This window comes from Petaurus breviceps, unplaced genomic scaffold (assembly GCF_028583685.1).
Source record: "Petaurus breviceps papuanus isolate PSGF00001 unplaced genomic scaffold, PetGlider_PUasm1.0 90763, whole genome shotgun sequence".
In the NCBI taxonomy this organism is placed as follows: domain Eukaryota; kingdom Metazoa; phylum Chordata; class Mammalia; order Diprotodontia; family Petauridae; genus Petaurus; species Petaurus breviceps.
Window position 1 is genome coordinate 2,916,894 of NW_027187340.1, and position 16,935 is coordinate 2,933,828.

The window sequence follows — 16,935 nt, forward strand, 5'->3', positions numbered from 1 at the left end:
GTACCAACACACACACACACACACACACACACACACACACACACACACACACACACACACACACACACACACACACACACACACACACACACACTCTTTGTACCTGATCCTGACTTTCTGCAAGTTTGATCATGAGACCTGACTGGAAGGATCAAGCTGCCCCAACATGTGAGGATCTATATGTAAATAAATCAAGAGTTAATTTAATACCTGACATGTATGTGATTTGTTTCTTAAAGAGCTTTACCAAGACTCTCCCATTAATGTCTATGTCTCTGAAATAGCAGATGAAAATGTTCCCATTTTATACATGGCTGTAACGTCCATATGTCCAGAGAATAAGGGAGCCAAAGACGTGGTACCTACAAGAGTACAAATAATGGGAAACTAGGTAGAGGTTCCCATTATCTGCATCAGAGTCCTCACCAACTTTGTTATACCAATGGCTTTTTTGGTCAGGGAAATAACATGGGAAAAAGTTTAAGCAGGGGAGTGCTGGGGCTAGCTCAAACTGAGGTAACTGTTCGATTCAGGGTGATCATTTACACTTGGAAATTGACAAATGCTACAAAACAGGGCTCGAATTATATTGATCTGTTGATTGTTTAGACTTAAAAAAGTGAAGAAAGAATATTAATAATGTAGGAGTGTGTCATACATACATTTTTTTCTCAGGAAGATGGTTGTTAAACATATACCAACCAGCACATGCCTGAATTTAAGTGAATGGTTTGAAAATCATAATATTATTTTAAGATTACAATTAAAAACAATTCTTACAACCTACATTGTTTTATCCTCCAAATACAATGATATGAACATTTGCCACAAATTGAATGTGTGAGACAAGAGACAGGATAACTACTAGTCATCATGATTAAAAGTTGATTAAGTGATAATTCTAAGTGAGTTTATTTTTAAACAAACATTTCTATAATATCCAATCTAAATCCTAAATTGTCTTATACTGCCCAAACTAAAGCTGGGCATTTAAATTCATTAAAATAAAAGTTTAAAACATTGAAAAGAACATTATTTTTTGTGCTTTAAAACTGATCACTGTATCATCACTGTTCACTTTAATTCAAACTACCTGGTCTAAAAATAAACAACCAAATGTGAACTTTCCAATGATTAACCTAGATTAAACAGGTTTTAAGCTCACAAAGCTTAAAACTGCACTCTTCTCACCAATACTTCCTACAAATAAGTCTAACTTCTGTTAACTGTAATGCAAGTTAAAACCTAGTTAGTGGTATAAACAATAGGAAAAAACCCTCTGAAACACCCAACCTCCCTTATTACCACAAAAATCAGAATGTACACATAAAAATTTGTGTATCTACACACACAACATAACTCACATTTGTAGAAAAATCAAACTAAATGGACTCTAAGTCCACTGCATTTTTTTCTTACATCTATCTCTGAGATGTGAATGAATGGCAAGTATAAAAGCTAATACTGAGATTCATTTAAAAATTGTTGGGCATGTCATATGTTTAGGACAATTTCAGTTCAATCCTCTACACTGTCTACTTCTAAAATATCATACAATGACTTATTTTATAATGACTCCAAGACACTAAAGCAACTTCTGATTAAAGAAGGCATGTATTATAAGTTGTTACTTTTAAAAACTGCATTTGAATATTTTCTTATATGTTGTTTATCATGTTCTGAGCAGCAAGTGAGGCTTGGACATAGGACGAGTCAAGTAGGGTTCAAAGATAAAGAAATAGAGGCTTAGGGACATCAGGAAGGCAGTGGTAATGTAGGAATTATAAAGCCAAGAATAGCAGCATTTATTGCAAACAAAAGTGTCAGCGAGAATTATTAAAGGATAAATAATCACTCATCTTATTCTTGCAGAAACATTAAGAGGCAGTCAGTATAAGTATTATTATCCCTATGTCATTAATAGGGTAAACTAGGGCTCAAGGAGTTTGAATAACTTGTTCATGCAGTTAAGAGGGAGAGAGCTGGAACTGGTGGGGACACAGCAGAGAATCACAGATTTAGAGGTCATCTGGTTTGACTCATCTGATGAAGAAACTAAGGTCAAGGGTGTTTAAAGGGCTTGTCCAGGGGCACCCTGGGAATAAATGTCAATCAATGTCCAACCCTAAATCCAACACTTGTTAGCAAAAAGGAGTAAAGTGGAGGAGTGGAAAAGAGCAGTTCCTGGCATGTGGTAAGGGAAGGATAGTAAATAACTCAGTTAACCAAGTTATTACCGAAACAAAAATGATTGCATAATTAGCTTCAACATACTAGTGACAAAACAATTCTACAAGAAGACAAGTACTAGCTACGGTGACTCGTATGTAGTGAGTGGGCACTTAATGCTAGCTGACTGATGACTCTAACACCTTTGCTGATGCTATTGCCTCAGTGAGAGTATAGATTTGGTATAAAATAATTTCTGCCTTTCCTTAAGAGAACATCAATCACAAAGTAAATGAAAATAATCAAGGTGAATTCAGATCACAGAGGAATATGACAAGAAAAATACAGAGGGTTCCTGAAAACTATGGAAATGGGAACCATGGACTGCAGAAAAACCTCAGTCACCATTTGCAAATGGCTCCATAACTCACGAACTAATATAATCCCTTTCTCTTATTCCCAGTCCATCTCTCTGGTTCTTACCCTACTCTCAATCAATGGAGATTGCACAGTAATTTCCAGATAACAAATGTGAAAACATTTAGAAAAGTAGAGTCCTACATAAAACTGACCAAAAATCATTACTGACCTAAACAAAACATAATTAGGAAGTTAAAACTTGGGGAGATGGTAATAAAGTCTAAAGTCAAGTATAATTATTTCTGGATTCTCTATACCATTGCTGCCCTCCATTACTGGGGATAATTAAAAGCTGAATATATATATATATATTGCTGGATCATGTAAAGACATTCTTTATATTGTTCATTTGAAGAAGCCTCAATCTGATGAAATCACACCAAGGATCAATCAATTTACTCTGGATCCCCATGGTCTAATGGCCAGATAATTCTTAACCAGTCATCTGGGACTTTCCAGTCTATCACTACTTTAAAAACTTGAGAACTCATCATGGGTATGGTTTTTTCCTCCCCTTTGAGTAATTTATTTCCTAATATTGCTTCTTCTTTCTACTCACCACAATACCCAATTATTATGTAACAATTTTTCTTTACAAACTAATCAGTGGGAACAATTAATCAAAGTCTCAATGGAAATAAAATCTCATACTTGTTAACAGAGAAAATCTAAATTATCTATCTAAAACAGGAAAAAAGGAATAATAAGACACTCGATAGATTTATACAATTTTTAGCACATCAACAGAATATATATAGCAATATGGCACAGTTTGGGCACTTCAGATTAGGAGGCTTGATTGTCAGTCACGCCACTAACCAGCTGTGTGTGACCTTCACCTTTCTAGGCCCCCAGTTTCCTCATTTGTAAAATAAGGGGAGGGAGTTTCTAGATGATAATAATAGCAGGATATGCTTATATGATGCTTTAATGCTTACAAAGAACTTTTCTGCCAACAATTCTGTAAGACAAATAGAACAAGCACCATTATCCCTTCTGTGCAGATGAAGAACCAGAACTTCAGAGAAGCTAAATTAACTTCCTGGGGTAAACGGCTACTAATCGGAGAGCCAGAACTTGAACCTGGTTCTTCTGACACAAAGAACAGTGTTCTTTCCACTATGCCATGTTCCCTGCCCTAAGGATCTTCTAGTTCTAACAGTCTATGCTTCTAGATTGAACCAGTAAGAAACTAATATTTGAAATATTGATTTAAACATAAATACAATATATAATTCATAAGTATATAGAGTAAACCTCTCAAAAAAATATGACTGGTGAGGTACACCAAAGAAAACCAAATTGAATAAAACTCCAAGTCTGTACTAAGCACACAGAAATACTCTTCAAGAGCCAATACAAGTATTTTTTAATGTCACTGCCAGGTATTCTGATTCCCTCCCACTGAAATTTTAAAATGTCTAGTCTGACAGGAACAATCTGATCTTATCCCATACCACAGAAGATTAAGGAACACAAATTTTATCTGTTTCACAAATTAGTGTAAAGAAAAGTGATAATCATTCATACCAAAAGGGGGGGGGGGAGGAGGAAGGGAATCCCACACAATTTAGTTCTGTCTTAACCCACTTACTAAATTCTACCCTGTTTTTTCTTTTTTTTTTTTTCCCTTTTCTTTTTAAAAATCAATGTGCTGGGCTTAAGCAGGTCTAGATCCCAAACAACTTTAAGGAGGACCTCAACTTTGAAAAGCTTAACATGCTGCACATTAACAGTATTTTAAGAATGAGTGCAATATAAGGAAATGAATTTTAATAAAAGATACTGCTCTTTTGCCTATAACAGGGACATAATGAAAACTTAACACAGACAAAAAACCTGGTGAAAGGATCATAGATTTAGAGTTGGAAAGAATCTTGGAGACTCTCTAGTTCAACCCTATCCTTTAATAGATGAAACAGAGACCCAGGAAGATCAAGTCATTTACCTAAATGAACAGTGGGCAATTATTTAAAAACATGGAAAATGAACTATAATAATGACAATCCCATAAATTCAGCCCTGGAGGACTGATAATAAAACATACCTCCTTCCTTTCAAGAGACATAGGCAGCTATGGATATGGAAATGTGGTATGATGTGATCATAGTGTCTTGACTTTTTGTAAATGTTTTTGCTACAGGTAAGGGTTCACTGTTGAGGTAAAGGGGAGGAGGATCAAGGAGATATAACTGGTGCAAAAACAAAAGGCAACAATAACATTTAAATAATAAGAATAATTCCCTACAGGGGGAAATTTTTAAAAATCTAGTCAGGCAAAAGGCAATAAACAATGGGCATGTTGCCTTTAAAAAACTAATAATTTATAACTAAGATACTCAAGACTTGGTTTTAGATCACTAATAATACTTTGACAGTTAAAAAGATAAAAGTGATCTGTTATGTATCCTATTTCAGAAGTGAGACATGATAAACTACAGACCTTTCAGACAGTTAGATACTAAAGAAAATATGAACTATTAAACCTTAAAATGCAAGTCTCTTAAAATATGAAAAGTCAAACCTCAAAACTTATTAGATTTACTACTGAATACAACATATAAGTAATCATGGGTCATTACTGCCCACAATGCTGATCAGCTATGCCAGCATGTCAAGTGAAGAATTATTAAGGAAATGTAGGATTGATTAATGTTTTCACATAAAGTACGATTTAATTATTTCTTTGACATTCAATTTTCTTTACAAGTCATTCTGTTCTTCACAGTTAACGGTTCTGCTGTTGGCAGACTGAAAGAAATTTCTTTCCCCCTCAATCTACCACAAGCATGTTAACTCTTTATGCTCTGGAAGCCAAAGTCTACTACGTATTTTTTCAATAAATATTTCTTATAACTATACTTTTTTGTATATACTAAATATATACTACATAATATATAAATAAATACTAACTTTTTTGCAGTATGGCATAATGTAATGGCATAAAGAGAGCTAGTCTTCAAGGAAGTAAGATGTGAGTTCAAGTCTCACATCTCAGACAGACTGACTGTATGACCTTGGGCATTATATCAATTATTCTAGCAGTGGCCCATGCAACAATTTTAACACAGAAAAGTTGTAGAATAAAAACTGATCTGCATTGTTAGAGGCACTTTTCCTGTAGTGAGGAGATCACAGGTCTGAGCCCCTCCCCTCACCATCTTTCTTTTGTTTGTATTATATGTTTAACATTTATTCAACTGCAGAGATGAGTCATCAAATTGTGTCAGAAAAGAGGTTGAAACTGTCCTATCCCCCATTTCTTGCTGCCCCTTTGTTAAGATAAACTATCCAAATCAGAGACAAATATTTTTTTTATCTGAATCTTAGTTTACTGAAAACCAAATACATTTATTTTTAATGTTGAATCCTCTTAACTTTTTTTCTAAAAACAATAAAGCTCTATTGCTATTATAGCAGTGGCCACTGGTGCTGCAGTGTAATTAAGGATACATCAATATCTCATTAAAAGTTGTTAATGCTGCCATAAATATGTGCTTGAGGCAGAAAACTGGCACGGCCTCAAGTCCAAGTGAATTAAACACTAAACAAAAATTCAGGTGGATGATTTTGTTAGAGAGGGGCAAAAAAAATTAGCTTGTATCATTTTAACTTAAAAATTATAATCACTAATATCAGAAGTAATAATCACTCAATATTTAATTTTATAGTGTCTTTATAGCACACAGTCGACCACCTACAAACATCTTTTTTCTTTAAATGAAACTTTCCCCCCTAAAGCCTTATATTTAAAACTTTTTAAAATGTTATTTAGATTAAGTTTCATTCCCCCAGATAATTTTTATTAATTTACTCCATATAGCAAAACATATTAATATAACTTGGTATTTAAGCAAGTACTAGACGGTCCTTATGATCAGTATGGTAGCAGTACGTTTTAAAAATACAAATGATTAAAAAACACTAGCAAACACTTTGTAGATCCGAAACTACAATAATAATATTCAGAACTACCTACATCAACAAGATTTTAAAGGAATTTTGCCTCATGTAAAATTAAGTCCAGGTCATAAGATTTCCTTTCTTTTTTAAACTATCATAACTACATATCATCTATGATGCTGAAAATTTTCAAATATTCAAAAAAAAGCATTTTACTAAAAATCTTGAAAGGCAAGTATAAAATGAAAAAATTCTCAGTTCAATTTAAGCATATAGAAGATTTGTTTTAAATTGGGAATGATGTTGGGCAAAGTCTAAAAATATTTAATTGATAATAAATGATTCTAAATTCAAGCTACATCATCAATAATTAAAGCCCCTTACTACCATGTCTGATTTGATATAATGGGGTATTTTACATAGGTTCCTCGTGGAGAATTATCCACAGCACTAAAAAGATCACTAAAAAGAAATGGTACTGAATGGCACCCTTATTGGCAGTCTGTATATAGAAATAAAAAACTAGACAAGGATGGGAACTAGACAAGCTTGCACCGCAATGGGTCTCTCAGAAATGGAGCTGAGGCACATGGCAGGGCAGTGTCGGAAGCTTGCACTGCCACTGGCCGTATTGTACCTGGTCTGTGGATAAATAGAGGCCTTCAGTTTCCAGTGCTGTCAATCTGGCACCTTTCACGAGCACTATATTCACTTTAAAGAAAACAAAAAACAAACTACAGTTAAAAGAACAAAGGAACTTAAAAACAAGAAACCTCTACTGAAGCAATTTCATAGTTGTGATACAAACCAAAAGAAAAAAAGACAAAAATGTCTAGGAGCAATAATGTTCTTTATTTTAATATAAAAATTAATTTATATCACAACCTTAAAAAGAAGTTTCTGGCCAGGATGGGGACCCATTTTCCCTAAATAGCTAAACATTATTTTATCTATCAGTGATGCCTTTTTACAAAAATAGTTTGGATGCTATTTAAAAAGATATGGATCATTTCATCTCTAATATAAGTTTTTAAAAAGCTATATTTACTATAGGTCCAAAATATAATCAAAGTTTATCTCCTATGAAATTTCGATAGCTAACTACAAAATCTGAAATACTTTTGTTTACAGTCATAAAATGTATGCATAAACCATACCTGCAATTGGCCATTCAATGAGCTCAAGTCTTCTGCTTTCTTCTCCAAAGACTGAACCCAGACTTTCCTTTTCTGCCGGCACCTTGAAGCTGCCGCTCTATTTCGCTCTAGAAACTTCCTCCTTTTTTCATCAGGGTCTTCATTAGCTGCTCTCCTTCTGCGCCCACCTGTATTTTGTGTCTGTGGTGTTGGATGAGCTGGGGAAGCCTGTAGGAAAGAAAATACATTTATTTGTACTTAGGAAAAGAGTTAATAGAAATTCATTACATCATCAAGCAGACTGTCATCATACAATTCTGATACAAGGGGCCAGGGTTAAAAACCAGTTTTCAGGTTTTAGCTACATAATTTTATTTTTAAGAATGTAATCTAATTTATGACTTACATGATATTAATAAGAATGTTATGAAAGGTTTTTCAGGGGAATGGTGCAAATGCCATCTTTAATTAAAATATGTATAATACGGTAAAAAGTAACTTTCTTCACATAATGCCAATTTCTCTACATGCACTTTAACAGGTTTTACTATAGTATTTATTCTTTGATGTATTACTGTAAAAGTTATATCAGTTTATGACTACAAATCACTAACTGAAGGATATATAAATTTTATTCAAATTCAGCATATATATTTAGTCATATGATGTATATTATTATAAAATTCCATTTTTAACCAGGAAAAAGATTTGATTGTCATTCCCATCCTCAAACTTAAACAGCTTCTTATTGCCTCTAAGATAAAATGTAAACTCCTCTGTAAATTTAAAGCCCTTCACAATTTGGCCTCAATCTATCCTTAATGGACATAACCCTTTTCCATATTCTTCAATCAAGTTAAACACACATATTTCAACTGGTTTTCATAACTTTGCATTGATCATTCCCCATGCCTTGAATAAACTCTCAGCTTACTTAAGTGTCAAAGAATCCTTTCTTCATGACTCAGCTCAGGCACCAACATGATATTAATCTCCCTAATTGCTAGCACCCTCCATTACAAACTACCTTGTATTTAATTATTTCTTATTTATTATCTTTCCATATATTCTGCATGTGCACATATAGCATGCCCCAAAAATCTTAGTGCAGTTTTAAGGTTTAATGACTTACAACTGCACTAAGACTTTAGGGACACCCTGTATATATAATCTCCCTCTCTCCTCCTCCCTGCCACCAACTGATTCAACTGATTACAAGCTACCTGAGAGTGAATTGTTTCATTTTTTTTTTAAATTTGTATCTCTAGTGCCCAGAACAGTGTTTGGTACTTAGCAGCTATATATAATAAATGCATATTGATGTTGTGAGTAAAAATATTAATATATTTTGGCTGCTCTTTCTTTTCAGGTGGTGAGATTTATTAAGGGGGTAGAATCACTCTTCCTGGAGGTCAGAACATCCAATCCTCACTGCTCTTCCTAGAACCACTTTTTTTTGGTGACATGGGCCCTTTGGGAGCCTTGTAAAAACTACTCTTTTTCAGAGTATTTTTAAATGCTTAAAACAAAATATACTGGATTACAAAGAAAACTGATTATATTCTAGTTCTCAAAATATTTTGTAAAACAAAACAAAACAAAACAAATTCATGGACCGCAAGTTAAGAACCTCTGGTCTAGAGAGAAACCCCTTACCACTGTCATGACCCAACTGCAGACCTACAATGTAAGATACACCATCAATCCTTTCACACAAACAATACTACAGAACACAGTGACCATGAGGAGAATAAGCTCAAGTGGTAGCAAATATGGGTTTCCTGAAAAACAGGTCCCAGGAAGGGTGGAAAGAAATCAATTGATAGCGGAGTATAATAAATCAAAATTCTCCTATCTTAGCAGAAGATACCCCAAACTAAAATTCATGTAGTTAAATTAAAATTTTGAAATAGATGATCACCTAAAAGAGATTACATTCCTAAAATTTCAGGTCATAATTGCATCTGGCTTTCTACTACTGGTATCAGGGCTAAAGATCTATCACTTCCTTTTGAATTCCCTGGCAATAATACCTGGTGGATCTCTCTTACTGATTTAGGTGAACGTTGATCCTTTTCATTCATATGTTTCACCCAAGTCCAGATTCACTAGTTAACAAAATTATTTTTGCTTTATATATTTCTAAGCATATATACTTATGCTGCTTCATAATAAGCTGACATTTTCAATTAATTTTCTTTAGTGACAAAGACAGACTCACAAAGAGAAAAAGACACACACAGAGAAATAGGCCAGTATACGATGGGATTCAAGAAACAAAGGAATCTTACTAAGGCTTTAAAAAGAGATTTACTTCCCCATCAGCGGGTATGCAAGCATGCGTGTGTAATTAGTGTTTACTAAAAACTTACCATCAATACTTTTATTTTCTCTTTCCCTAGAATTTTTACTATACTTTGAAGTCAAAAGATACATTTGGTGGAGTCATATATTAGAACAAGTTAGCCCTTAAAAATTTGTTTACAAGAAAAGAAAAAAGATGACAGCAGCATCATAACATGATACAGGATAAACAGAAATAAGTGATTGTCTGGTTTAATATACCGGAGTTTCTGTAGTGGATGTAGCAGGTTGTTGTAATGACTGTGCTCGAGATTCCTCTGACTGAGTCCTAGCCAATCCACTTGCATGTCCCTTGACTGCATCTCCATTTGTTACCTGAGGATGTTGCTGGGTCAAAGCAGCTTTTAATCTCTGAAAATTAAAACACATATTATAATAATTATGCACAATTCCTCAAAATGAAAAAGAAAAACCCAAAACACACAGATGCATCACAGACAAGTCTAATATATAATTATTTCTTCGGTTAATGTAAACCAATGAAATTCCTTGGACAATACTAAGAATTATGCTGGGGGGGGGGGGGGTGGAAGGGAGAGGGTGCAAGGCAGTCTGGGTTAAGTGACTTGCCCAGGGTCACAGAGCTAGTAAGTATCAAGTGTCTGAGGCTGGATTTGAACTTAAGTCCTCCTGACTCCAATGTCAGTGTTCTATTCACTGTCACCTAGATGCCCCTAGAATTATTCAATTTAAAATCAGGTTTTGATTTGCTACAGATAGCAAAGTCATAAAGAAAGGAATTAAGTCTGGAAACATTCAAATCTTGTCAAAACTAATTTAGAATTAAGCTAATATTTAAAATAAGCCTTAAATACCAAGTATAGAACCAAAAATCTTTTAAAGACACCCAAAATCTTCAAACTGAGTTAAATAAACTTTTATAATGAAGCCACGTTTAAAATTTATTTTGATTTGGTTATTTGAAGGCAGTTCTGTATAAACCAAAAACTCTGTACAACACCAGTTCCTTTACTAACATATACAGAAATCAAACTAACACTGAGTGCCCAACCTTCTGGAGATAAAAGAAATTACCATTAATTAAAATGTAATCTAAATTTTCATTTGAACAGAATACCTTCTGCAGTTGAACCACAATGTTTTAAATATGAGCATGTGTATGCATATACACATATGACCTGGAATTCTCATTGTATATGGTAAACAGCAAATTCCTGTTTGTCATCTCATTAATTCACTGTCCTCGGACAAGAACATTCATCCTCCAGCATCTGCAAGGAAAACCCTTATCTAGCCCTGAAGTCTTCCCACCTGCTGCTAGGGGGTGACTCTCTGGACTCTGTTGATCACCATTTAGTTGTTGTTAATGACCCTTAGGAATGAATAATGAGGTCTTTCCATTCAAACTAACTCTGGGTTGACCTAGAGATGAATATCTCAAGTTCATTTTGACATTTTGTTTCCACTTATGAACAAAGATGTCATTGCATTCAGAAATTCCTCTGGATTTAACATCAGAATGAAGCAAATATAGATAACATTTGCATTCATTTCAATAAATGCAAGATAAGTTGGACATCTGCATATTCACCTGGCAGTTCATCTACCACTTTATGTGTTGGTTACCAAGTTCACATGTGTATGTATGTCTTGTCCCATCTCAATTAGACAGACAATAAGTTTCCTGAGGGCAGGGTCTATGCCTCATATTTCTTTGTATCCTCTGCATGGTACTTTCAATAACTGGAACTTAGTTTTTGCCAAACGAATGAAATTGGTTCCTCAATTAATTCAACATTTCTCAAAGCCTGAGTGGACAAACCCCCCCTAGTGCACTATAATAAGTATGAATTCTAGAGAAGCTTTTATGATTGCCCTTTGTAAATGAGAAATAAGATTCATGCAACAATCAAGTCAGAGACTCACTAGTTCTCAGTCCTATAAGGGTCCATATATATCATGAGGAACTGGACAACATTATAGTTGACCCACCAACAAATAACTGTAATGGTTCACCATGGCAAGAAGGTTACTCTCTACCTCATCTGGCTTCTTCCAAATCTCCACTAAAGTTCTACTTTCTGCAAGAAGCCTTTCCTAATCCTCCTTTATTCTAGAGCCTTCCCTGTGTTGATTATTTCCAACATCCTGTATACAACTTGTTTGCAAATTTTTGTTTGCAATTGTCTCTTTCATTAGATTGTGAGCTCTTGGAAACAGAGACTGTCTTTTGCTTTTCTTTGTATGCCCAGCACTTAGCACAGTGTACCTGGGCACACACAGCACGTATTTAATAAATGTTTGTTGACTAATCTTATGTTCTCAAAAACCTTTGTCAGAAAAGTAGAAGCACCAGAAGATTCCATAAAATCTAGAAAAGCTTTGATTATAGGTTGAATGATGGATGATCTGTCTGCTGCCCAGAGAACAGCTTAAGTTCAGAGATACTCATATACCATGGGACTGGAAATCATGTGATGAATGTTTTTGGTCACACCAACTCATAAAATCTGCTAAAGCACAGAGGAATGAGGACCCAAACAAATGATGACCTCACATATCCTTAAAATATTATACCTGAAAACTGAATCCTTAAACTGTTTAATGTTATTACCAAGAATGCATTTGTAAAAGTTCTAATGCATTGGTTAGTAGCAACTGATTCAGTGGTATTTATTCCATTTCCTTGAAAATCACACTTAAGAAACCCAAGCACTGACTTTGAGTTCTGATTGCTATGTGCTGCTGCCACCTGCATGAGTAAATAACTAAGTTTCTCTCAGCCTCTGTTTTCTCATCTGTAAAATGAGGGGGTTGGCTTAGACTGTGCTTAACATCCCTTCCCACTCTAAATCTATGAACTCAGTTCAACTCAGTTGATGAGAATAAACATTATTCTGCATAATCTGGATATAATCAAACTACACAGCTTAAAATATTTTAAAACATTATTTCTTTTTTAAAATAATTTTTCTTCAATGTAGTTGTCCCCGAAACTTTGAGCATAAATTAGAAAAAGATGAGACTCAGAACCAGAAGAAAAGTGAAAAAGTTACCAGAACATCTACTAATGGAACACCTATTTCCATAATAGATTTATACTAAGGTATATAAGTTAAATTGATCAAGCTATGAGAAAAATCTTAAATACAGGTTTTAGGGCAGGAAACTAGTTATTATGAGAAGGAAAGAAAAATATCTTCCTCATTCAAAAACACAGCTGGTATAAAGTACTGGAATTTATTGATTTATCAAGGATTTACCAGTGCTTACTATGTGTAAGATACTGTGTTAGGGGTTAACACAAAGCAAAAATCAAAATCGTCTCTACCTTCAAGGAGAGACCCACTCTAATGGGAGGTAGGTGTAACATTTACACAGCTAAGTAAATAAATGATAATTTTAAGTGGTAGGATAACTAAGGGAATATGGAAAGTCACCTAAAGGATGTGGCACCTGAACTGAGATTCTTGAAAGAAGATAAGGGTTTTTATAAATGGTTGTTCTAGGCAGGAGATGGAATGCTAATATAATAGTAAAAGTTATATAATCTCATTTGTGGATAAAGTCTAATAAGGCAGGTGCTATTATTATTCTCATTTTATAGATGTGGGAACTGAGGCTAAAAGACATTATATGATTTTGCCATGGTCACCTAGCTGCTATACATCTAAACAAGGATTCAAACCCATCCATGCCTTCTTGACTTCAAGTATAGGACTCACTCCCCTAAGGAAAACTTTCTCCAACTTGAGTAAAACAGATTATTACAAAACCATTTCCCTATTACTGCTTCTAACTTTAAATGAATTATGTACTGCTAAAGGAATGATTTCAAGGATTTAACTCCTAACACTACACAAATAATGGTTGGGATGGCCCAATTTTATTAATTCACAACATTTATGAAAATGCTTACTGGGTGAAAGAGATACAAAAATAAAAACAAAAGTATTCCTTTGCTGAAGGAGTTCCCATTCTACTCAGGGAATATAATATGTAGGAATATAAGGTGGGGTAGGGAGTGGGGCCTCCCATAGAAGGTAGCATCAAAGTGAGCCTTGAAAGAAGCTACAGATTCTATGAAGGATGTAAGAGAGGAAGTACATTCCAGTATGGAGGATAACCTGTACAAAGACACAGAGATGGAAGATAAAGTGTTAAGTTCAGAGAATCTATTGCTGCTAAGTCAGTTTGGGATGGAGGATACATGAGGGGGGAAAATGAAATAAGTGGAGTAGGAAGAAGCTAGTTTGTAGAAGTCTTTAAAAGTCAGGCTGAGGAGTGTGTACTTTATGATGAAAGCAAGAGCGCAATCAATACTCATCTTTTGAGCAGGGGGCTGCCTTAGAAATATTAATTTGCAGTTATGTGGAGACTGAATTGCAAGGGGAGAGACCAGAAACAAGTAGGAAGCTATTCCAATAGTCCAGGGAGGGGTGATAAGGATCTGAACAAGAAAAGCTGCATGAGTGGAGAGAAGGGGACGAGTGGGGAATGTTGTAATATGTAGGTAGCATCTGTAAGCCTTGGTAAATGACCAGATACACAAAGGAGAGTGAAAGGTCAAGTATGATTCTTAGATTGCAAATCTTGATTATTTAGGGTACTAACAGAAATGAAGACATTTGGAAGATGATTAGGCTTAAAGGAGGAAGACAAATAAGTTCTGTTTTAAGCAAGCTGAGTTTGAGATGCCGATGAGATATCTAGGGAAAGATGTCCAAAAAAAAAAAAAAGATGTCCGGCAGGCAGTTTGGAGTTCAGAAGATAGAACGGGGCTGGATATATAGTTTTGGAAGACATAAAGACAGAAAAGACATGAAAATGTCTGAAAGACAGAATCCATGAAGACAATGAAGGGAATCCATGACGGGAAAAAGAACAGAGAGATACCTAGGGTAGAGCTTTGGGAAACACCTAAGTTTAGTGGGCAAGAAATGATTACGATACATTAGCACCTAGGTGGTGCAGTAGATAGAGCACTGGACCTGGAGTCAGGAAGAAAAGAGTTCAAATCCTGTATCTGACATTTACTGGCTGAGTGACCTTGATTAAGTCACTTAGCTTCTGTTTGCCTCAGTTTGCTCAGCTATAAAATGGAGATAATAAGAGTACCTCACTTCCAGGATTGCAATGAAGTTCAAATAAGATAATATTAGTAAAGAGCTTAGTATAAAGCCTGAGAAACTATTCAAATACTAGCTATTGCTATTGTTATTCAGGAAAGGAGAATGCAAAGGACTAGTGACACTAAAACCAAGATAACGGCAAAGTCACAGAAGACAAGGGAGGAGAAAATCCAACAGAAAGGATTGTCTACAGTGTCAAAAGTGGTAGACATCAAGGAGGATGGGCAATGAGAAAAGGCTTTCCAATCTGGCCTTAAAAAGAGCACTGAGAGCCAAAAAGTTGAATGGTGGGCCAGAAGCTAAACTGTAAGGAGTTGAAAGGAGAGTGAGAAATGGAAGCAATAAATACAATCAGTCTTTCTAGCAGTTTAATTGTGAAAAGAGTGGGAAGGAAGGAGATAGAGGAGAGACAGAGAAGAAAGAAGAGGGAGACAGGGAAAGGGAGAAAGAGAGAGAAAAAGAAAGAAAATGATTAAGAATAAATGACTCCAGGATATTAGAGGAAATGGGATCATGAAAAGACATGGCAAGTTCAAGGATCACGTCTTCGTCAAGAGATAGAAGCAAAGGATGACAATATGGGGGAAGGAAGCGGCACTGGCTGATGGACATTTTAAGACATGAAATAAAGTATAAAAAGAAGCTTAGATGGTCTCTATTTTCTCAGTGGAATAGAGAGGGTAAAAGTCCTCTGCTGCAAAGTAAGGAAGGAGGGAGTCGATATAGGGGACTTAGAAAAAAAACCATCAAACTGTGATCAGTTGAAAGCAGTAAAGATGATACTTGGTAAGCTTTGGGAATATATATAGGGAAAAAGCAGAGATTTCCAAAAACAACACTATATATTTAATAACTGCTAAGTTGATGCCTTATCTGTATCTAAAATTATCCAATGATAGTGAAATGAAGCACTATAGATTAGTATGGCTCAAATATTTTGAGTTTCCTAGGAAGAACATACCATAGGACCAAGGAGAATATAAAAGTTTTATAGTTAAAATAGCTTAACTCTTAACATTAATGAAATACAGTTATAGCACATAGGGGAGTCTGAAGAACATAAACATCACTCTCTTGAATAATCTTTAGTAGGGCAAGTTACTACCTGATAGAGCACTTAAAAGCAGCATCAGTATTCATTCATTATCCTCTCTTGACTGCCCTAGGGTATACAGTATGTATCCAGTGAGGAAGCTCTAATGTTTGTTCCATGCTGTTACATTGATTACAATGGATCTGCCTTGAAAAGTGTGCCACTGGGTATAAAACGTGAGAAGAGAATTGCAAGGGTTAATTAACACTGCTTTGAATCTGTCGATTTTTTTAAGCTTATAATCATAAGCTTGTATAACACTTTAAATGAAGATCACTCCCACCCCTACCAACAGCACAATTATTCTAAAAATTTGACTATGGAGATAATACTAATAAAGCATACAAACTTAAAGGATACAGCAAGAAATAACTTAAAATACTGCATATTGAAGAGAAATTGATTTAACAGAGTGACAGACAATTCATTAATTTTTATAAGAGAAATTTCAGAGTAGATTCAAATGATTAAGCAAAAGTATTTTCAAAAGAAATGACACACAACAAGGTACATTTTATAGAATCACAGAAAGTTAAAACTGGAAAGAGGATTGGAGATCATCTAGTCCAACACATTAATTTAATAGATGAAGAAACTGAAGCCAAGTAAAAGAGCTTGCCCAAGGTCACACAGCCAGTCATAAGGCAAGGACATAGGCCTCCTGGCTTCTGGTACAATCCTCTTTCCTCCATAACTTATAGAGTGTTAAGATTTCTTGCCGAGATAGGGTTTTAGGATAATTCTAGCATTTAAAAGC

The 16,935-nt window shown here is 34.9% G+C and overlaps 1 protein-coding gene across 2 annotated transcripts in view; it reads right to left on the reverse strand.

Annotated features, from left to right (window-relative positions):
* The window catches only part of ATF2 (activating transcription factor 2), a 134,697-nt gene that overhangs the window by 10,632 nt on the left and 107,130 nt on the right, over positions 1–16,935 (reverse strand). For both annotated transcript variants that reach the window (XM_069068449.1, XM_069068448.1), the window contains 2 exons: positions 10,194–10,343; positions 7,650–7,856 (listed from right to left, as the gene is read on the reverse strand). In XM_069068449.1, the coding sequence (XP_068924550.1) occupies positions 7,650–7,856; positions 10,194–10,343 (357 nt within the window). The remainder of the gene's footprint in view (positions 1–7,649; positions 7,857–10,193; positions 10,344–16,935) is intronic.